This window comes from Scophthalmus maximus, chromosome 12, assembly GCF_022379125.1.
Source record: "Scophthalmus maximus strain ysfricsl-2021 chromosome 12, ASM2237912v1, whole genome shotgun sequence".
Classification (NCBI taxonomy): Eukaryota; Metazoa; Chordata; class Actinopteri; order Pleuronectiformes; family Scophthalmidae; genus Scophthalmus; species Scophthalmus maximus.
This window is the reverse complement of record NC_061526.1, coordinates 22,331,937-22,354,173: the sequence shown is the minus strand read 5'-3', so window position 1 is coordinate 22,354,173 and position 22,237 is coordinate 22,331,937. Positions and strand designations below refer to the sequence as shown.

The following is a 22,237-nucleotide window of genomic DNA, read 5'->3' as shown; positions in this document are numbered from 1 at the left end:
CGTTGTGTCCCGGGGTCTTCTCTCGTATTATTCCGTGCTCATGTTTCAGAGGATCCGATGGCCGAGGGGGTTAAGGAACAGGTTTGGTCTGTCATTTGATACGTTTTGTGGGATTTTGCATTAGTTTGACCCACAGCAGCTGCTGCTCCCCTCTAAATCTCTCACACAGACCGACACTCACTAAAGTACTTTGGTACAATTTTTAGGTACTTGTGAGTATTCCCGTTGATTTGACATAATTTGATACAGTCTCAAAATTCTTATTTTATTTTTAAAAAGCACATTAAGCTTATAAAAAGCCATCGCTTTGTAGATATTTTACTTTTTAACCTCCTTTACTCGAGACCAGTGTGAAGTTGTGGCCCCTCGTCCCACTTCAGACGTTTATGAGTTAGACATGAGACCTGAAGTAAATATTAAATAGGCCTCAAAATTAAACCTAGAGTAGCTACAGACAAGTGCTGCCTACACACTGATGGATCAGTTTTAACAATCTAATAATGTCATATACAATAATTTAACAGCTCAACCAGAACTTTTACTAATGTTTTAAGCACATTTTTACTATAGTAGAGAAAACAGGACTTTTACTCGCAGTGGCTTATTTTACATTGTTGTATTTGATACTTGTACTTCAGTATAGATTCTTATGAACTCAACAAAATGCACCAAGTACCAAACAAGCACCTAAATATTACTTATTCACTGTTATTGCTATGCCATCTGGTGGTCACCTCTGTTACTGCCACTGGTGCTTTGCAAACCTCTTCAATAACTGAACTTAAAACATTCTTGTGTATGTCGATGGGGAAAACTTGTATGAATAAGTCTATAAATAGTTACTCATTTAAATCCCTATTGATTAATACATTTATTTAAATGTAGTTTATTAATGTCTGTATACTGCAGCACAGGATCTTTCCTGCTTTTTTCCTTTTTTCAAGACCTTTCATTTGGCTCAGAGTTCCACTTCAGCTGATGCAGCATGTTTTTCCTTTTTGTTGCCTTCAAGTGCTCCGCGCGAGCTCAAATTTCTGACTACTCTTGTTTACGAGACGAATATTTTGTCTTACAGATGAATTATGAAAAAAAAAGTAGGATTATAGTGAAAGCAAGTCATGTGGCCTTTTTGTTAACAACATTACGATGAAAATCCAGATCATCAGTTTAGTTATAATCAATTATTATCTGTCCCATGAAAGGAGTTTACATAAATACACTTGAAAACAATCGTGGAAAAACCCCGACTGTCCCCTGAAGGCAGCATCACGCACAGAATCCCCACAATCCCTCGCGCTTCCTTTTCCAGCAGCGTCCGGCGATCATGGCGGACGTGGTTGCGGAGCAGGCGGCGGAGCAGAAACCGGCCCCGGAGCGGGAGCTGAACGGTGAGACGGAGGACCGGGAGGGGGCCGACCCGGTGGAGGAGACCGCCAAGAAGAAGCGGAGAAAGAAGAAGAAGAGCAACAAGACGGCGGCGACAGGTGAGGGCGGTCCCGAGCTGGGTCTGATGCTAACAGGCTAACAAGAGCTACGGTTAAGGTGGCGACGAGCTAACGGGAAACCTTGCGAGGGGCCCTTCAAAATAAAACGCCCCTGATTTCGCTTGTGAAGTATTTCTGATTTAGTCACGTTGTCATGGCGGTTATGGAGGTTTAACTTTTTCTCTGCATGAAACAAGGATTGTTTTACGAACTGACATTAATATGTAAACAGAGGTAGAGCATATTGAAGTTAATACTGACTGGTTACTTGAATTGTGATTTATACTTTCTTCCTGTTTGCTTATTTATCTTGTCAAAATATAACTTTTATAAGTCACAAACTTCGTCATCAGTCGAAAATAATGCGGCGTCTTTCTTTTTATTTTATTTTATTTTGCACAAGGACTTTGCCAAAAGCAAGTTAAGTATATTTTGAAAAACTCCCCACACAAAATGAGTTATATAGCTAACCGAAAATGGGTTTCCATGCTAGCTTCCTGTGATGCTGCACATCAGTTAATACGTTTAATTCATGAAAAAGACTTGTCGACACCCTCAGATGTTTTAAATGAAGCGGTTTGACCTTTGTTCTTAATGTGAAAGTCCTGCCGGAAGCGCCGTCGCACCGTGGTCCAACTTGACTGCGCTGCTCATTAGCCATGCGGGTCTCGGTGCGGTCTGTCAGGGCCTCGTGAAACACGCCGTCGTCCCGGGGCAGTGACACTCGCACACAACCTGCACTCGAGGCAATTTGTTGCACAATTCTAAAGAAAACACAACGATGTCGTTGACCAGCCTGCTCCCTTCAGTCGAGCTTGCTGCCTCAGCCAAGTTGTCCTGTTTCGTAACTCTCTCCCTGTTTTGCCAGAGTTCTTATGTAAGGAGAGAAGATGATGATGATGCGTTCAAGTAAATCAGTCGAATCAAAACATCATGAACTAGCATAATTAATGCGATTTAGAGGCGTTTTAATAAAAAAAATCAAGTGTTCATTGTTTCAGTCTTGTTTTATTGATCCAGGATTAAACCATAACTGTAGAATTCTGACCCGCAGGAACAGATGTTGCATAAAAGTATCCCCTGAATCGACATTTAACCAGTTTTAGAAAAGGTTGAACTCGTGTAAAATGACAGTGTTCAATATTTGCAGTGAAAATATGATGCAGACATGTTTTTTTGCTGACTCCTCTAAGATGTACTGTACATCAAGAATGCTCAGTCACAGGCAGTGTTTAATGTACGGTCCTCCAACATCAGCAGATCTGTTTCCCCTTCTTCTTTTTGCCACTTTAATCTCCTTAACAAATCACGTAAACCCTCTCAGGAGGTTGAGACCTCGTAGACCTGTTGGAAGCAAATACTAACACTGACCTTAAGAGGATCAGACGTGACTGATCCACATTAATTATGAATGTTCCCTCGTCAGTGTCCTTTAGAATTTTCCCCATTTCCTCAAATGTCACATCAAACTTTGGACAAGTTTAATACTTCTATTGTTTGTCGATCTGTTTTCCCGTCTGTTACTTTGAAGCTCTTCTCCTGGCTGCTGCTCTTGAACGTCACTTATATAAGTTGCTATGAAGCTTCTTATATAAATGAACTTGTTTTACGTTCTTACTTTCTCGGCCTCTTGTTACCTCAAATAAAAAATGATTTCCACAAAGATTTTTGTGTGTTTTTGGAAGAAAGGAAGTAATTGTATCAGATTGAGTTTTTTTTGGGTGAGAACAAGTAAAATCATTGTAGCTCATTCACTCTCAGCTGCTGTCATCAAATTTTTTTTTAAGAATTCTGCTGTGACGGGTGTTGAACCTCACTCATACTCGTTTTTTGACGATCTTGTTGTTGCTGCTGCAGGCGCTGAGGCGGAGGCGGACGTTGTGGCCGATGTGACCAAACAGCTGGAGAAGCAGGCGATCGCAGACAAAGAGAAGGAGGAGGATGGCGAAGAGGGTGAGTGTCAGAACGCTTTGTGAACACACGTTACGTTTAGTTGTTGTTGCTGTCACAACATTATCTTCCACTTGCACAGACGGAGATGACGGAGAAAACTCGGCAGGGAAGAAGAAGAAGAAGAAAAAGAAGAAGAAAGGACGTGAGTTGACGACATTTATGTGGATTCAAACGCTTCACTGTGAGATTCCAGTTCTGTCGGTTCAATGTTTTTTTCTCTTGTTTCAGCCAAAACTCAGACCGATCCCCCGTCTGTGCCCATCTGTGACTTGTACCCCAACGGAGTGTTTCCCATCGGACAGGAGTGTGAATACCCCGCCTCACAGGACGGGTAAGACGAACAGAGGTGCACCTCAAATGTTTAGTTTTACAGCTGACGTTCATCTCTAACGCAGCAGCAGCCCGTTGAGGCTCGTAATAACGTCACCATTGTCTTTGTGTCCCAGTCGCAGCGCCGCGTGGCGGACGACCCACGACGAGAAGCGGGTGCTGGACAAGGCCAACGAGGAGGTGTGGAGCGACTTCCGGCAGGCGGCCGAGGCACACAGACAGGTCCGCCAGCACGTCCGTGGCTTCCTGAAGCCCGGCATGACCATGATCGAGATCTGGTGAGGAGGCTGCGTCTGTACGAGTGTGTGAAATGTATGTGTAGAGAATGAAACTTCACACTGTGGTTGTTTATACGTTCAGGGTCGGACTCCGTTTTTAGAACCTAGATTCCATGAGGCTGTTTTCATCTATTGACAAATACTTTATTTTTTTAAACTTTATTTTTATTCCTCTCCTCTCCCCTCATCTCCTCTCCTTATCTCCACTTCTCCGCTCTCCTCTCCTTTCATCTCCTTTCCTCTCATCTCCTCTCCGTTCTCCTCACCGCTCTCCCCCCTCCCCTCCTCTCCCCTCAGCGAGCGACTGGAGGACTGCTCTCGTAAACTGATCAAGGAGGATGGTCTGAACGCCGGCCTGGCCTTCCCCACCGGCTGCTCGCTGAACCACTGCGCCGCCCACTACACTCCCAACGCCGGAGACACCACCGTCCTGCAGTACGACGACGTCTGCAAGATCGACTTCGGCACGCACATCAACGGTACCGCTCAGAATCAAGTACTGCCTTGGCCAAATTTTGTGCTGATGCTGACAATCGATGCATTCAGGGTCCTGCTCCGTAAACATAACGGATGGTCTGAAAGTGATTAACTATCTAGGAGAGGATCCTCCGTGATACACCCACTGTTTTCCCTTCAGTATCTCTAACGGCCCCGTGTTGTTTTCCCCCTCCGGGCTCACGACAGCGTCAGAGAACACAGATCCAATAAGACGCTCTCCTCTCTTCTGGTGTGTCTGCAGGCAGAATCATTGACTGTGCCTTCACCGTCACATTCAACCCAAAGTACGACAAGCTGCTGGAGGCCGTGAGAGACGCCACCAACACCGGAATCAAAGTAGGAACTTAACACGCACACACTTAAACACACCTAACTCTGAGTTTGGTCTGTAGCTGATGTTTTCACGTTTGTTGTTTCAGAACGCTGGCATCGACGTGCGTCTGTGTGACGTCGGTGAGGCGATTCAAGAGGTGATGGAGTCCTACGAGGTCGAGCTCGACGGCAAAACATATCAAGGTTCGTTCTTGCCGTAAAAGACCCAACAGCTGTCATCTTTTCATATTCCACCTCCAACTGCACATACGACTTGTATTTTGATATTTACACAAATTACCCATGATATTCAGATCACAAGTCACAATTGTTTTAGGCATTGATCAAGAACGTCTAGTTAAATTTTTTTTCAATTGTTTGTTTTTTTGCAGTGAAGCCGATCCGAAACCTGAACGGTCATTCGATCGGTCAGTACAGAATACACGCCGGGAAGACGGTGCCCATTGTCAAAGGAGGAGAAGCGACGAGAATGGAGGCTAGTAACAAAATTAACAGTTTTTATTACACAAAGTCGAAAGACGCAAGGAATTATTTCACAGATCATGAATTTAAAATTACCGTATGTAGGTTTCTTGCATGTTTTAGAACAGTTGTGATCTTTTTTCATGACTGTCGTTGGTCGTGTATGTTCACTCTGCAGGAGGGAGAGGTTTACGCCATTGAGACGTTCGGCAGCACCGGTAAAGGCGTCGTCCACGACGACATGGAGTGCTCTCACTACATGAAGAACTTTGACGTCGGACACGTCCCCATCAGGTAAAATTCTCATTATATATTTATCATATTAAAAAACATCCTGCATTTACTGCGGGACTAGGTAAAAGATATTTTTTGGGATGTGTTGGAAATATTGTCCCTCCCTCCTCAGGCTGCCACGTGCAAAGCACCTGCTGAACGTTATCAACGAGAACTTTGGCACGCTGGCGTTCTGCCGCCGCTGGCTGGACCGCCTCGGCGAGAGCAAGTACCTGATGGCGCTGAAGAACCTGTGCGACCTGGGCATCGTGGACCCCTACCCGCCACTGTGCGACACCAAGGGCTGCTACACGGCGCAGTTCGAGCACACCATCCTGCTCAGGCCCACCTGCAAGGAGGTGGTGAGCCGGGGAGACGACTACTGACACCCCCCACCACCCTGCACCTCCTCGTAACACAGGAAGTGCTCGTCTCAGTGGAGGACGCCAAAATGCTACTGTATTCTACCCATAATGCACCACTCACAGCTCGAGAAGAAGAAGAAGACGGACCTCATTTTGAGAAGTAAAGAAGAGTTAACTGTCAAACAGTTAAAACCCACTCCAGTAAACACCCCCCACCCTCCTCTCTCTCTCTCTGTTTCTTTTATTTTCTAAGTTTCTACGAATCCGCTCGGAGCCTCCAGTGCTTCACTTTTAAATTAAGCACAAACGCCACTGACGACGCATGAACCCGGGAAAACCTCCGCAAAACAGACAATTCATAAAAACACAGAGCGTCTGCAGCCGTAAGCACGTTTGGCTTCTGAGGGAAACTCTGCACTCGAGTCGTCGTCGTTTCTATTTAAAAGTATCTTTGAAATGGCGGCTGCTGCTGCCACTATGTTCCCAGTTTAAAGAGAAAAACAACAAAGCTTAATTTTGAACTCCCTGGAAATGTTTTGTAAGAAAGTAAAAAAAAAAGATTATTAAAGTAATTTTTTTTGCTCAGTGTGGGGGCGTTCCTCTTCTAATGTCTCTGATCACAGAACACGAAGGTATTGATTATCTGTTGAATACAGAACATTAATAAAGATCTATGCACTTAAAGGGACAGTGAGCGATTTTGGAGACAGATTTGTTGTTGGTCCACACCATTATTTTTGGTTTTCAAGTTAGAGCTGGGGCTGTAGAAAATCTTACTTTTGCTAGCGGACCTAGAGGAAATATTTAGTGTATTTTGATTAGAATCGCTGACTGCCCCTTTAATAACCAGATAGATAAAAGAATTTAGTTGGGGTTTTTTTTCCAGTGCACTTAATAATAGCAACGTATCTCCATGATGAGTCCTATAGTTTTATTTCTTTTATCCACTGGGCAATAGAAATAAAATATTATTTATAATAACATTTTGGTTGATCAGCTTCCTTCATAAATAAGAAAAACCAAACATGAAACTGGTGTCTTTTTGTAGAAAAATGAAAAAATATTCTCATTTATTGAGGTAATTTTCTCTAGGAAACAAAAAAAATTGAGGTAACAATTTGCATAGTATAACTTCCATAAATTTACACACTCGAACACATCCATATAGTAACCCAAAAAAATGCCAACACGTCAATTCAGGAAAAGAAACAAAAAAGAAAGTGTGCTTTGAATTACCCCGAGGGGAAAAATGATCTGAGGTGAAGATAAATATCACAATCTGAATAACCAGTTATGGACACGTACAGTACACATCAACTTACTGGTGATCTTGTAATAACTGCTGGTGTTGAACTTATAGCGGTTTTATAAAACTGTCAATGGCCTTGTTTCTAAAAGTTTCTAGTTTAAAACTGAGACGGATTGTATAAAAAAATACATTCATCATGATCTAAATGCTGGTTTGTGAAAGGAGATACCGCCACATTACTGTCATGATATGAACTATAAAAAAATATATATTTTTTTTTAGAAATTTTAACAAAAGGGCACTTACTAGTTTACTTGGTTCGCACTCTGGAGACAGTTACATTCTGGAGCAGACAGGTGGCAGCATTTAGCACAAAAAAATTAATTTCCCTTTGGAAACCTTTTCTTTCTTCCTCCACAATCAGTTGTAGAAAATAAAGAAAAAAGAAAAGAGTTAGAGGTTGCACCGTTTTGGAAATGCTGAGAGTTTTTTTCCCCCCAAACATTCCCTCCCAAGGCCTTTGGCTTGAGGTCGGACGATTCTTTTCCCTGACGGATGCAGGAGTGGAAATAAAATAAACTTCCCGCTCCGCAGCCCGTGTTCAGATCTTCACGAACCAAAAAAGGAGAAAACAATTAGTGCAGCCAACGTCTATTAAAAATAAAATAAAACAGGGGAGGCCATTTGTAGTCTTACAACACGACGTCCAGTTTCTGCGTCGACTTTCTAAAGTGACTCGAGGAAAAAACATTTCACTTGATTTTTAAAACAAAACAGCGTTTACAATCAACGACGAGCCGCCAGCACGACCTGCGGAGGACACGTGTAATGTGTGTGTGTGTAGTCTGGTGGCTGATACTCTCTTATTTACCAACTGTACACAAAGACACAAACATTATTCTTTTAAAAATACCTACATATAAACATCATATACAAGAAGTTCACAAAGCAGAACCAGGTTTTTTAAAAAAAGGAGTCCATCCTCTCTTTTTCTTTAGAAAAGTAGACTTAAAAAAAAAAAATAGACCCATCCTCCCTGGAGATAAAATGCCCTAAAGAACGAGAGGGAACAGATCTGTGCTGAGGTGGATGATGACGAGGACAAGGAGATCAGGGGGTCGTGGTCCTATAGCGGCCGGTCTTTGTCCTGAGTTACTCGCTGTGTGTAGAAGAGGATGTAGGCCTGAGCGCGGCACACCTCGTCCGCCGAACACACGTTCAGCTTAGAGTCATTACAGTGAACCCAGAAGGCTGAAGAGGAGGAACAGGAGGAGACAGTTTCATATGAGACACAGACACAAGCGGTGAAAAAAGAAAAACATGTTTTATTTTGGCCGCATATTGTGTAAATCACTCTCAACTCACCTCCTTCCGTGTTGTAGCAGTAGGCCGTGTAGTGGCCGGAGCCGAAGCCCTTCCCATGGTGCATCACCACGGCGGACAGTTCGTACAGGAAGTGCTTGGGGCGCGGCGAGCCGGCGGCGCTCGGGCTGCCGGGGCTGGAGCAGGGCGACGGCTCGCGGCAGCAGTACGGCTCCATGTTGAGCAGCTGGTCGAAGCTGACGTGGACGCCGATCTTCTCCCGGTGGTTCCGCCCGGACCACCTGAGGACGGGAGGAGAGACGGATATGAGTCTCAACGGTCCTGCTAAGATTCAACAGGAGCAAAGTTAATACTCTTTACATCTTTACCTGAAGCGTTTGAGGTGAAGCCGCAGGACCTGAGGCAGTTTGTGGACCATCAGCTGTTTCTGTGCTTCAGTCAGGATGACGGGTTTGGACGACGTTCGCCGGCGAGCAGCTGCGGAAAACAACGACGGTGAGTTAGTACGAGACGGGCGTCAGCAAAGACTCTACTTCCTTACTGCTCAGTGTGTGTGTGCATGTGTTTGAGCTCACAGTTACACTGGTCACAGGCGTAGATGTTTCCCTCCAGCGCTTCCGTCTCTGTGAACTTGGCGAGCATCTCAGTCAGGTGGCACGACGCCTGCGCCGCCGACTCCCTGCTGTTGCTGTGGTAGCGCTCGGGGAACTCCAGCGACAGGTCCCAGAACGGCTCCACGGTGTTGGAGCGGTGGTCGCACGCCAGGCACGTGACCTGCAAGTCAGAGTGAGGGGGGGGCGGGGATTTAAAAAAGAGATGAGCAGATAACAGGAAATATATATAATATATATATAATTTACCTGTTTCTAGTCTCTAAAGCTATAAGAAAAAGTAAAAACACAAAGTTGTGATCTGCTTTGTTTTCATATACGATTCTAACGTTAGCTGACACACACACACACACACACACACACACACACACACACACACACACACACACACACACACACACACACACACACACACACACACACACACACACACACACACACACACACACACACACACACACACACACACACACACACACACACACACAGCCCTCCTGTTCAGGAGGAGGAGCAGGTGTCGCGGGGTGTGTGTGTGTGTGTGCTCTGCCTCTACAAGTAGTCACCCACTCTCCGACTCTCACTACGACATCGTCGTCCGTCGGTGACTAGAAATGAATTTGACGCAGAACTTTGACAGAACCTGAGATAATATCGAGTCACAGTTAAAAACCTTTGGTCTGTCACTTATTCTTGAAGACATAGAAGTGGAACTATGACACTCAATTTGAGACTAGTCCACATGAGAAAATTATTCAATACGAACATTTTCCTACTGAAAGGTTTTTAATACGCAGAGAAACAAATCTAATGTCTTCTACTACTTTTATAGTACAGTGAAAAGATTTTATTTATGGGAAAAAAATAACATTTCAAAGGAGGACATCTGCAACTGATTATCATGTTCATAGAACAATATCTTGACTTGAATTTTTGCCAGCAGGCAAAAGCCTGCAAAAGAATAAAAAACAAACTCAATAATAAACTCAAATTTTAAGATTTGTGTCAGTGCTGGAAATGTAACTTCCACTAAATCCTTCAAGGCCAATTTAATCTGATTCATGAATTACTAATAAAGTTCAGCCAGAGCCTGTGATGTTGAATTATCAATGCAATCAGTGTGTGTGTGTGCGTGTATCATGAGTGAGTCAGACAAGGCATATGATGACTTCAGAGTTACTCAGCGGTTGTCAAGTAAAAGTGATTACAGATTTGTGTGTGTGTGTGTGTGTGTGTGTGTGTGTGTGTGTGTGTGTGTGTGTGTGTGTCCCTCACCTGACTGAGCAGCTGGCCGTGGAAGATGGTGTTCACTACGCTGAGCACTTGCTTGATGAGTCTTTTCTGCGGGACGCCCGCCGTGGTCGTGTGCTTGCCCGTGCTCTCGAGCTCACGCTGCACCTTGTCCAGCAACTCGCACAGGAACTCCTGGGCGTCCTGCTGCGCGTAGCCGCGGAATGCCGGGATCAGCTGCCACACCGAGTGGAGCATGGCGAACGGCGACACCAGCGCCCACTTGCCCGACCACATGACCTGGAACAGGGTGTGCAGCTCGTGGCAGAGCGAGATGTGCTTGGAGCTCGGCTCTTTGGGTTGGATCAGCTCCATGCTGCGGGCGCGTGACGACGCCCCGCCGCTCAGCCCCGCCCCGGAGCCCGAGCTGGCCTGAAGCCCCCTCCTCTGCGACAGGGGGGACTCGGAAAAGGCTTTCACCGCCAGCTGGCCGTGGACGGCGGTCGCCAGCAGCTCCAGCGCCTGGGTCAGGTCCAGGCGCAGGAAGCACTCCCTGAAGACGTGCAGGTGACTCAGCACCTGCAGGATGGAGTTCATGTAACACGTGTTGCCTAAATTCCTCAAGCCCGTGACCCCAGGCGTGACGGTGGGACGCCGTTTGAAGGGCGAGCCGCCCTGTCTGGTGCTCTGTTTGCGGCGAACAGGTGTTTGGGGGGTGCGGGGGGTCGCTGAGGGCATTTTGGGCTTCGATTTGGTGGCAGAGGAACGGCAACGGGCCTTCGGGGTTGGTTGGACCTTTTTTGTCCGTGTAGATTTTTTGGGGGTAACGGGGCTTTGAGTCCGGGGCCTGCGGGTGAGAGCGGGGGGTACAGGGGTTTTCACCTGGTTGCTTGCCCTCCGAGATGGCGTCGTCGTGACTACCGCCGCTGCGTCCGCAACTCTCTGGCTCTTCCGACACAAGCGGCGACTCTTTCTCAGAGGCGCGTTCTCCAGCTCCTCCTGCAGACGCCTCTTCAGGGCCCGCCTCCTCTCCCGCGCCTCCCTTTTCTGCTCTTCTTCCTCCTCCCGCTTCCTCTCCTCCTCCTCCCTCTTCTGTCCACATTCAGTCAGTCCAAACCAGAGGCGGAAGACGCGTCCCATGAGCGCCCGGCGGCGGTGCCACAGGGCGGTGAACATCCGGTCCTCGTCCCGCAGCTGCAGCTCGCGGGCGCCGGACGGAATGAGTGCGTCCGGGGCGGCGCTGGCCGAGCGGAGGGTGCGCCCGCTGCGGGTGGTCACCTCGTAGCGTTGGCTCTGGATTGCGCTGAGCGTGCTGCGGAGAAGCTTGAGGTCTCCGGTGGCGTTGTCGTTCAGGACGTAGTCGTCGCACAGGTAACAAAAAACGTAGAGTTCGTTCACCTCCATGGCCAGCGGGTGGTGCTGCTGCTGGAAGTGCTGCAGGGCGTGCTCCTCGATGTAGCGGCCGCACGCCACGTGGGCGCAGCCCAGGCATGCCCATATGGACTCGGAGGTGTTGCAGTCGACGCAGTGCCACTTCTGCGGGTTGAGGATGGAGTGGTCGGGGGCCAGTCGCAGACGCCCCACATGCTTACACCGGTCCATTACACACACACACACACACCTGCCTGCCTGCCGAGCTGGCTGGCTGGCCGCGTCAGTCAATAACTGACCGTCTTGTGTGTGTGAGTCTTTGTGTGCGTGTGTGTCAACGTTTCACACTGGCTTCATATCGCCATGGTGACCATGGTGAGGTGAGAAATGGGACCCTCCCAGGGCATGGTGGTGTCTAAGAGAGAGAGAGAGAGAGGGGGCGGATCTGGTTAGTCAAGAAAGCAGGTATTTAAAATAAAACAGTGTGTTTTAAATTAAATTATATATCCTGTTGCGATCATTTGCCCCTACAGTCCAAACAGACACTTGAAGAAAAGCAAATTTGGTGTGTTTTATGTCATAATTACATCCTGTTCTTTTCCATGAAACATATTCAAACCACACAATAAAATTATTGTCTCAAAGGTCACTACATGACAAAACGAAACTGTGGCAAACTGCCACGTGGGATTGCTGGTCTTCATATTTCCCGACGGTAACGGCGACGGTAAAATAAACTAAACATGACGGTGTTGAGAGTTGCCAGACACTTCCCACTCCAAACCAGAAAGGGTGTCCTGTTGGAAACATGGATGTGAAACCATCAACAAAGACAAACCGGTATTTAGAAATACTCAAAAAGAAAAAAAACCTCAGTGGGCACAGTGACAGTAGTCAGGAGGATTTCACAGGTATATGACCCCATCTTCCTTCTAACAACAGCAAACTAATGTGATGGAAAGATAGTAAGCAGTACGGAACATTACACTCATTTTGCGACTTACACTAATCGGTTACATATCTGTCTTCTGTAACAGAGTCAGCGGTGAGACCCACTAAGCTATACCAGCTCCAGAGAAGAGAATAACGACTAAACTCAACCCAGAATCCAACTGTCGAGTGTCCATGGAAATCTCTTCTGCCTCCTTTTCACATCCCTGACAAAGTGGGGGTCCCCGAGTGGGTCTGAGGCAGATCGACACCCCCCGCTGAGGACTCAAAGAAGAAGTAAGATCATGCAAACAAAAGGGAGACTGGGCTCACTAAGTGCCGCGAGCCTTTTGTCCTGGGTACAGATAGAACTACCTTTTCTGAGGGAAAGGAAAAAAGGGGGAGAACAAAAATCACCAATAGGAAATGGCTTTAGGTAACAAGAGTGATTGAGACGCTGGAGAAGATGGGGAGGACGAGGAAACATGGTGTCTAACCTCGATGATGATCAGCTGGAAATGTTTATACTAACTGTATCATCCCTTAATATGTATTAATGGTGTTTGACAGCAACACTGTGGGAGTGGGAATGTCTTGTTCAATAGATTACAATGAGTTTGTCAGCAGCAGCCAACGTGCTATGAATAAAACCTCAACGCCGGTGTGGTGCCAAAAAGTGATCGTCCGCCAGAAAGTGATTTCATGTGGCTAAAAAACTCTCATAATGACATATCATAATCACAATTGTGGTCGCTGTGTTTGCCGTTTATTGCGCAATCCGGCGCGGTTTGCTCACAGGAAATACGATCCTGTTGTTTTAAAGGTTTGTATGTCTAATATTAATACACTGCAATTCACATGATGATATATGGTAATGAGTTATGTATAAAATATAATAAATGATTGCAATTATCCTTATAACTGCATTATTTTACCTGCTCTGTCTTAGATCATAAGCCATGCGGGGTTTTTACCTGTTGCAATGCCTTTAAATGGGCCATGACACAACCAATCAAACACAGTGTATCACTTTTTGGCGGACGACCACTATTTGGCAGCACACCTGTGACAAGGACCGGGGACAGGGATCCAGCTGCGGCTCCATCTAACTGCACGTCTCACAACACGAAGCTCTTCAACAGCTGAACCTTCTGCAATGTGGTGCAGAGCAAAACAGAACGTGGTGCTTCCCTGTCACCGAGGTCAGTTATGCATCACACAGTTACAGTCACAGTGCAGTCGCCGCGTGGCTTTAGGAGCAATGCCACCGACGAGGATGACTCTTTGGAAGAAGTTCCTCCAAAGAGTTCGTCCTGTCACTTAAGTTCTCCGCCGCAGCTTAGCGCGCTTTGCAGCCGGTTCGTCCTTGTGCCTGCATGGGTCTTAAACTCACACACACACACACACACTCGCTTTAACTCCTGAGTAAACACGCCGCGACAAGACACCCGCACACACACACGGTCCGCCCGCTCGACCCACTGCACGACGAGGACGCACGGTGAGGTTGTGCGTGTGAAAGCAGCGCAACTTTTTTTTTTAAAAGCTCCACAGCTAAGGGCTAGCTGGACCTAGCTTAGCTTAGCTTAGCTTGGCTAGCTAACGTGTAACTGATAGGAGTTTGCGATTACCCACAAAATAAATAACACACAAAGAAAATATGAACCGCTGTAAATATTCCCAGAAATTAAATGTCCAACATGTATCGGAACGAAAGCGGAGCGCACACGAACTGTGCTGGCTCCACCGGTGGTTTTCTTTATTGCATTTATTGAAGAGATTAAGAAGAGAGCCCCTAAGCTAACACTTAGCCTTAGCATGCTAGTTAGCATTAGCCAGTCGCGGCTAACGGCGATAATCCGAACAAGTTCGCGGTGCGGTGAGCCGGAGCGTCGGCTCCCGCAGCCGGGGGAGACAAACCACAACAGCCTCCCCCCGGAGTATGTCTGAACCGGGACCGAATGTACCGTCACGCACGCGGGCGAGGGGAAGCCCTCCGCGTGGGGGGAAGAAAACAACCGTACCTCGCCTCTCCGCTTCACGGCAGCGACTCCTCCGTTACCGAAGTGGTGATCGCCATCTTGTCAGTCCCTGTCGCGTGGTGTCGGCTCGAGCGCGTCCTCGGTGCGTGACGTAGTTGTTGTTGTTGTTGTTGTTGTTGTTGTTATTGATAATGAATGTTATGTTGCTTGTGTTTACTTAACTGCTTATTACAAAACGAGTATTGTTCTGTTTGTCTACTCCTCTCAGTTGTTTGTATTAGTTCGGTTGTAGTTTTAATGTAGTTCATAGAGATTTGTTGTTGTACAACAGTTGTGGTTTTTTGTATGAAGTATTTTTACAAGACTACAATAAAAAAACATAATAAACTGATCCAATAGCTGATAACGATAACCGATAAGAACAATAACAAGTATTAGTTACTTATATCATATTTATCCGAGCAAAACTATTAAAAACTCACCTCTTTGAGTCAGTACCACATATACTGTCCTGCTGCTGTACAATATCAGCTGTGTATTAATCCACGGCTCTCATAAACTCAACATGCACAATTTATTCTTCAGCAACATTTGCTAAAACCCACATTGAGCAACTTCTTTTTCTGGGAAATAAGTTTGTTTTTTTCTGAAACTTAAAAGGAAAAAAAAAGGAAAATTAAATTTATGTTACTCACTTTTAAAGATATGGGTCGAGGAGAGATAAGGAAATTAAAAAGATTGATTTCTGGACCAACATCAAGTTTTAGTCTCAATGACACCAGCCCTTTATACTTTAATTATAATATAAAGTCCTGTTTTCAATATGTTTTAAAAGTAGTTTTATACGATAGACTTGCATGGCCAACGATACAAAATACTTGTAATACAGAATGGTCTATATCAGAATGAGGAATATTACTATGGATTCTTTTCTCCTATAATTAAAATGATCAACAGGCCAAAGACAAAATCACTGCTTTGCTCTGACAATAAAAGAGGCAGTGTTTTGTTTCTACCACTAGAGGGGAGTGTTGCATCATTCACACCCGCCATTCATTGCCCCAGTGACTTGATAACCACAAACACAAATGTCAAACCAGTGAAGTAATATTGAAAATTCTGAGCCCATAATTACAAATCCCACATTTGTGTTGGCGTATACATTCTGTGCAACATACAGTCGGACAGCGGAATACTCTCCAGAAATCCATCCGTCAATAAATAAACAAGTCATGTAATAATCACCCAGCATGGTTCCCTCTACACCACTGCTTGTGATAGCCTCCTCAGTCACTTCTAACGGACGACAGACAGAGACAAGTCTTGAGTAATTTGTTTTATCTCTATACTCATACATCATCCCAATACCTTTTCATTTTTAATTTCCCACAGTACCTTGAGTGTGATCTGCATTTTTCTCTCCACACTCTGCCTCCAGCACGACAGCTGTCTTGATAAAAATCTACTTTTAGTCTCATAGGAGTGATGAAAACTGGAACCAGTTGAGGTTTTTTTAGTTTCCCCATTCATCTGTTGATATATAGTGTAGCGGCTCCTCGGCCAACTTCTTTTTTTTATTTTTTGACATCTCCTTCTTCTTGCACAGACACATCTGATGAGTGTATTTTCAACAGTGTGTGGAAATTGTTTAATGGCAGTTGCCCTTATTTCTGCCTCCATCTCACTCCATCTGCATCTGTCCGTCTCAGGTAATGTGATCATGCAACTGTGCCAGTTTTTTTTTACCTTAACTTATTTTCAATTCTTAAGGATCACAAGTATGTGTGTGTGTGTGTGTGTGTGTGTGTGTGTGTGTGTGTGTGTGTGTGTGTGTGTGTGTGTGTGTGTGTGTGTGTGTGTGTGTGTGTGTGTGTGTGTGTGTGTGTGTGTGTGTGTGTGTGTGTGTGTGTGTGTGTGTGTGTGTGTTTGTCCCTGAGGTTCAGGAACTTGGTCTCGTGTGCTGGTGTGGGATACAAGTGTTGCGTCTCATGCTGGTCAATGGGGGCTGGTGGCACTCAACTGTGTATAGATCCTATCAGTCCGAGCGTTTTTATAAGACAACAACACTTCACTGTCTGCCGTGTGGTTTCAAGTCTCAACCATAACAGGCCGAACAAAAAAACTCCCCAACAACATAAAAGTTAACTGTTAAAGGAGTCAATAAAAAGGAAAAGTGTTTTTATGAAGGGTTGCTACTGTAACACCCCCCCTACATTAACATGACAGTAATTTCACATTAGGCAAACATTTCTCAAAGAGAACAAAGGGACAGGAGCAGACTTTCATTTCACGACACTTTGTGCCTGAAGGAGGATTTTAGTTTTCCATCTCAGCGCCCTGCATGTGAAGAATCCCTCCCATGTACCGATTAGTGGGGAACTGATCCACACAAGCCCTTTTCTTAAACCCCCTCCTCCTCACGGGCGCACTAATAGGCGTGAGTTGTTCATGCGAGTGTGTGTGTGTGTGTGTGTGTGTGTGTGTGTGTGTGTGTGTGTGTGTGTGTGTGTGTGTGTGTGTGTGTGTGTGTGTGTGTGTGTGTGTGTGTGTGTGTGTGTGTGTGTGTGTGTGTGTGTGTGTGTGTGTGTGTGTGTGTGTGTGTGTGTGTGTGTGTGTAGGGACAGATTAAAAAGGGGGCATTTGTGTGAGTGACTTACAGAGAGAGGTATGTGTTGATGTGCCATGCCGATGCCTGTGAATCACCTCTAATGTTTTTTTCTCCCTCCATGTCCCCGGGCCTTTCCCCCACCGTCATGTCCACACATGCTGCACACACCCACCTCCCCACCTCCCCACCTCCCCGTCCTCTCTTCATCTGCACGCTCACTCACTCACTCACACATTTTTCTCTGTTACTGTACTACTACTTATCGTTCCAACACTGAATCAGATGACCTCAGGTGTTCGCTCCGAGTGATTTATCCGGAGCTTCACATGTCGACCTTGCAGCCTGACATTACTGTGGCACTTCGAACTCTTTAAGCACATATTTTTGGGTGGGGTTATGCCAAATTTACTGCATTTTTCAATGTCACTTCTTATGAAACATTGTTTTTAAGCCAGCCAGCCAATAAAACCCTCTATTCCCTACCTGGTCATCACCATACCATGCCGCTTTAAGGCGGACGTTTGACATTTTCATACATTAATACGTTCATATTTATTAATTGTGAGGGTGCACAGGTAAGTTGCTCAGATTCCCCCGTGAAGGTTTCTGTGCAGAAATGCAAAAATGTGAGTTTAGTATCGCTCTTCAACATCTGTATGTACAAATGTAGAAAACTATTCTCAAACTAATCCTTTAAACATATCCAGGTCTGAACGCCGGATGTGTGGTGGATGTACTGGCACCCAGTTTTGTCTTTATGTTTAGGGCAGCAGCAGCAGCAACGGTATTTTGTCTTGAATACATTTTGCATGACTCAACAAGACACATAAATTCATCAGCGGTGGCATCTGATTACAAAGACGTTGTGTTTTACCGAGGGAAAAACATCTCCTCCAGTGCATTCTGTATCTAAACCGTAAATCATAGGTTTGCTTATAACCTTGTGCTGTCATTCTTGCAAAAAGTAGGACCAATGAAAATGCAGTAGCTTAAATTGTTTTTTTTTTAAAACCTGGACCCCCATAAAGGATTAGAAATCCATAAACATTGACATGGCAACATGTGGCTTTTCAAAATCTGTTTTCGCTTGAGAAGCGGTTGAAAGTTTTGTTTTTCTTTCTCCGTGAAAGGAAGCCATTCCGGTGGTTTCACGGTGGTGTCGGCGCAGCTGGACACGCTGTTGCTTTTGTGGCGGGGTTGAAAAACACAGGTGCCGCTGGAAGCCGGAGGAAATACTTTACAGCCTGTAAACAAACTCATCTCTTGTAATTTCTCCCCTCCCTCTCTCTTCGCAGGGTTTTCAGGGCCCGGCGGGCGAATGTGGCTGAATGTTAACGTTTCATCGGACCCTCCATCTAACTGTCTGCGTGTCGTCAGGTGGATGGTGTGCGCCCCGGCTCCTGTGATGACTCGATGACATCAGGCCCCTCGTTTGCATGACTGTATAATAATCAGCGGCAGCGTCTCGATCACTCCGGCTATGTCAACACGGCCCTCCCTGTTCCGTCTTGCTGCGCAGGTAAGAAGAAAAAACATTCCTGATGCTTGTCTGCATACACGTGTGTGTGTGTGTGTGTGTGTGTGTGTGTGTGTGTGTGTGTGTGTGTGTGTGTGTGTGTGTGTGTGTGTGTGTGTGTGTGTGTGTGTGTGTGTGTGTGTGTGTGTGTGTGTGTGTGTGTGTGTGTGTGTGTTCATGTGCAATTAATTCAAGCCAAAGAGCGTTCTCATTTCCTCTGAAAAGGGAATCACACAGCTGATGGGATAATACTGACCACATGACTCACTTTATCCAGCACTCACTTCCTCTGACCACATTGCAAAGGGAAAAGAAGAAATAAATCCCCCCCTCCTTTTCTTTCTTTCTTCATATTTTCTGCCTTTATTCTCCTCCAGGTTTGAATTTATTGATTTATTAGCTTAGACATTTTGCTAACACCGTCTGATAAGGCATAATTTATAAAACTGTAACAAATCAAGTTATTGATGGTTAATAGTTATGATTTCGTAACGCTTTATAGATCAGTTATAAACCATAAACAATAACAACTTTTGGGTTGCCAGATTGTGGAGTATCCTCCTCTGGCGTGACACTTGATGGTGCCCTATCGGTAAGTGGTACCCATAAGTTTTAATGGCGCAACCAGATTTAGAAAAGTAACTAGCCAATAATGACAAATTTCAGCCCAATCGAGAGACCCTCTGGGTGCCGCTTGCGGTGTGACACCCATGGCAGACCAGGTTTTGGTGCGTCTGTCCCAGGGTGATGGGTGCTGCCAAAAGAGGGAGCATTGTGACTCCCGGCGAGACCAGGGGAGGATGCGGGGGGAGGCGGGGGAGGAGTTATTGTCCCCGAGCCCGCGGGAGCTGCCATGTGCTCCGGGGGCCAATAGCAACACAAGAATGCTGATAGGACAAAGGCCATAACTCTATTCTATAGCAACACAAGCGGGGCATTGTGTTAGTACAGGGCACGCACGGACACTCATATACACACGCGCATGCATTCGCTGTTACTACAATAACACACACACACACACACACACACAAACAAACACGAACACGCACACACACAAGCTATGCATCTGTGCAAGCATGCCAAACACTCATTCATCAACTAGGTTCCCACACCATGTAACCCCCCACAGAACATCTCCATCACAGGCTGAGAATGGCCAGTCAATCTGAGGACAATGAGTGAGAGAGTGAGAGAGAGAGAGAGAGAGAGAGAGAGAGAGAGAGAGAGAGAGAGAGAGAGAGAGAGAGAGAGAGAGAGAGAGAGAGAGAGAGAGAGAGAGAGAGAGAGAGAGAGAGAGAGAGAGAGAGAGAGAGAGAGAGAGAGAGGAAGTCCACGGTTCAGCTGCAGGAGTGCATGTGTTTGTGTTTGTGGCTCCCTGTTGCGGCTACACCTCAAGGCCTGTTACCACCATGTCAGACACCTCTGTCCCCACCCAACCCTGGAGGTCAGCGGTGGATGACATTTAATTAATATTACTGAGCTAGGCAGAGCTACTTTACAGTAGTCCAGTGGTTCCTATGGGGTAGAGGCACCTACAGTGGAGATCATCTTTATTAATTAATTATTGATGAGGCAGAACAGACGAAACACAAATGAGTTTAGTTCTTTTTTTTACTTGTCTCTAACGCAACAGTGCTTTAAATAGAACAACCCGAAGGTTAACAGAAGAAATGTGTTACAAGTTCACAGTTTGTACACATTTTTGCTGAAATAGTGTTACTGATAAAAACAAAAAAAGATATGCGACAAATATGTCATGGGAACAGATTAATTGGATGAATCGTGACGTGCATGAAGAGTGTGACTGAAATGTGACTTTTTGGAATAAAATCTCGTGGTTCTTCTTCTGTAATATTCCACGACAAAAAAAACTGTCTCCACCGACTTTTAACAATGCGGAGCGTGTTATAAAACATAAGATGGACTTTTCCTAAATGTAAACTCTTGACCCGCGAGGCTGTGACTCAAAGTAAGGGAGGAGTATAACGTAGCGGAAGTTTAAATACTCACGTAAAGTAGCACTACAGTACTTAAAGTAAAAGTACTCAGTCACTTCCACCACTGGCACCGAGGCATTCCTCCCAGTCACATTCCTCTCCTCACATGCACTCGCTCACCCCTTCCCCTTCTGTTTGGAAACAGCTTGGCAGAGAAATGAGGAGCAGCCGTGACCTCTCTGCCACAAATCTGTGAATGGGCCGCGAATGAGGAAACGTGGGTACCAGGAGGCTATCCGGCCTCGGCCGTGAGAAAACGTCCTACTCCCCCGCTCGCTCCTCCTCGGCGAGTCCGGGGGCCCGTGCAGACAGGTGAGTGACCTCTGACCCGGCCTGCCGCGGAGAGCGCCGCTCGACGTGCCAGGAATGTGTCCACACCTCTCAGCCAACCGCGTCACGGCGAGCGGGCGGGGAGGCGGAGGTGGAAAACACGCAGCCGGCCTAAAACCCAAACAGAGTGTGTGTGCTCGCCCCGGCCTCTCTGTTATGATCTACATTCTGTGGCACTGTGTGAATGTAGGGGAGAGTGTTTTGGGAGCGAGAGTGACGGATGTCTTAATCTGAAGGGACACACAGAACGGAACAGGCGAATTTGCTGGTGCTATTCGTACAATCTACTTCTTGTACTTTTGTGTTTTGCATTTTTGTGTGTGTGTGTGTGTGTGAGAAAGAGAAGAGGCTGATAAGGATATTTTTGTCTTAATTTATGTGAAGTATTTAAAGGCCTGGACTGTTACATCAACAGCAAAGATACTGTTGCTGCTCTGTCATAATAATAATAATAATACTAATGTACTTATTAACTTAATTGCCGAGATCTTCGAACACTCCTGAACCGATATCGAGCAATCAGGCAACGATACAGGTTGTAAACAACTCCCAGATATGAATTGATAATTCCGATTAAACCGCAGTTTGTTTACAGCCCGCGTGATTCGCCTGACTCGTCTTGTTTTCTTGCCCTGTCAGACTTTACTCTTCCCAGATATCAGCAGATGGGAATTTGCTGGTGCTATTCGTACAATCTACTTCTTGTACTTTTGTGTTTTGCATTTTTTAGCATCGGAGAAGAGCTTGAAAAGAAATGACAACATCCCCAATTCTTTTTGTGATGTTGTACTGCTGTGACAACAGCTCCGCTTCAACATGTGAGGAAATCCAAAACCGCACCGTGATTGAACAATCACTGTTTGGCAGCGAGCTTTAACGAGCAGCTAATTACTTCTTTGAGTGAAATATGATAATTACCGACGGAACCACCGGCCAAACTTTTCAGGTCATCTCTTGCACACCTGACTGATCTTGTTCTCAACTTGACACTTAATGTTTAATAAAGAACATAAAGAAAGAACTTTATGTTCTTTATGGACCATGAAGCCCTTTTCCGAAAATAAGACCCCAGTTGTAATAAAACCAGAACTGTCCTTTAATATTACCATACAAGGAC

General features: G+C 45.7%; 2 protein-coding genes and 1 long non-coding RNA gene across 3 annotated transcripts; 2 read left to right on the top strand and 1 right to left on the bottom strand.

The window, feature by feature from the left end:
• Window positions 1-1,293: 1,293 nt before the first annotated feature.
• On the top strand, window positions 1,294-6,564 carry metap2a (methionyl aminopeptidase 2a). The gene is made up of 11 exons (XM_035611570.2): window positions 1,294-1,484; window positions 3,342-3,437; window positions 3,517-3,579; window positions 3,666-3,768; window positions 3,884-4,045; window positions 4,343-4,524; window positions 4,785-4,879; window positions 4,963-5,059; window positions 5,248-5,351; window positions 5,517-5,632; window positions 5,745-6,564. Exons 1-11 carry the CDS (start codon window positions 1,325-1,327, stop codon window positions 5,995-5,997), a joined length of 1,431 nt encoding a protein of 476 aa, XP_035467463.1. The 5' UTR covers window positions 1,294-1,324; the 3' UTR covers window positions 5,998-6,564.
• A 449-nt stretch (window positions 6,565-7,013) lies between these two features.
• On the bottom strand, window positions 7,014-14,801 carry usp44 (ubiquitin specific peptidase 44). Its single transcript, XM_035611557.2, has 6 exons — window positions 14,712-14,801; window positions 10,432-12,172; window positions 9,124-9,322; window positions 8,917-9,025; window positions 8,591-8,829; window positions 7,014-8,476 (listed from the first exon to the last, which is right to left on the bottom strand). The coding sequence occupies exons 2-6, from the start codon at window positions 11,986-11,988 to the stop codon at window positions 8,352-8,354; spliced, it is 2,229 nt and encodes a 742-aa protein (XP_035467450.1). The 5' UTR covers window positions 11,989-12,172; window positions 14,712-14,801; the 3' UTR covers window positions 7,014-8,351.
• LOC118286936 lies at window positions 14,271-22,103 on the top strand. The gene is made up of 3 exons (XR_004785547.2): window positions 14,271-14,811; window positions 18,573-18,796; window positions 20,936-22,103. It is a non-coding gene; the product is annotated as an uncharacterized LOC118286936 (long non-coding RNA).
• The last annotated feature ends 134 nt before the right edge of the window (window positions 22,104-22,237 follow it).

Coding starts and splice junctions, on each gene's coding strand:
- metap2a (XM_035611570.2), top strand. CDS start 1,325: ATGGCGGACGTGGTTGCGGAGCAGGCGGCGGAGCAGAAACCGGCCCCG. Junction 3,438..3,516: donor GGAGGAGGATGGCGAAGAGG/GTGAGTGTCAGA, acceptor CCACTTGCACAG/ACGGAGATGACGGAGAAAAC. Junction 5,633..5,744: donor GTCGGACACGTCCCCATCAG/GTAAAATTCTCA, acceptor CTCCCTCCTCAG/GCTGCCACGTGCAAAGCACC.
- usp44 (XM_035611557.2), bottom strand. CDS start 11,988: ATGGACCGGTGTAAGCATGTGGGGCGTCTGCGACTGGCCCCCGACCAC. Junction 9,323..10,431: donor ACGGCCAGCTGCTCAGTCAG/GTGAGGGACACA, acceptor TCTGACTTGCAG/GTCACGTGCCTGGCGTGCGA. Junction 8,830..8,916: donor CTTCACCTCAAACGCTTCAG/GTAAAGATGTAA, acceptor TCCCGTCCTCAG/GTGGTCCGGGCGGAACCACC.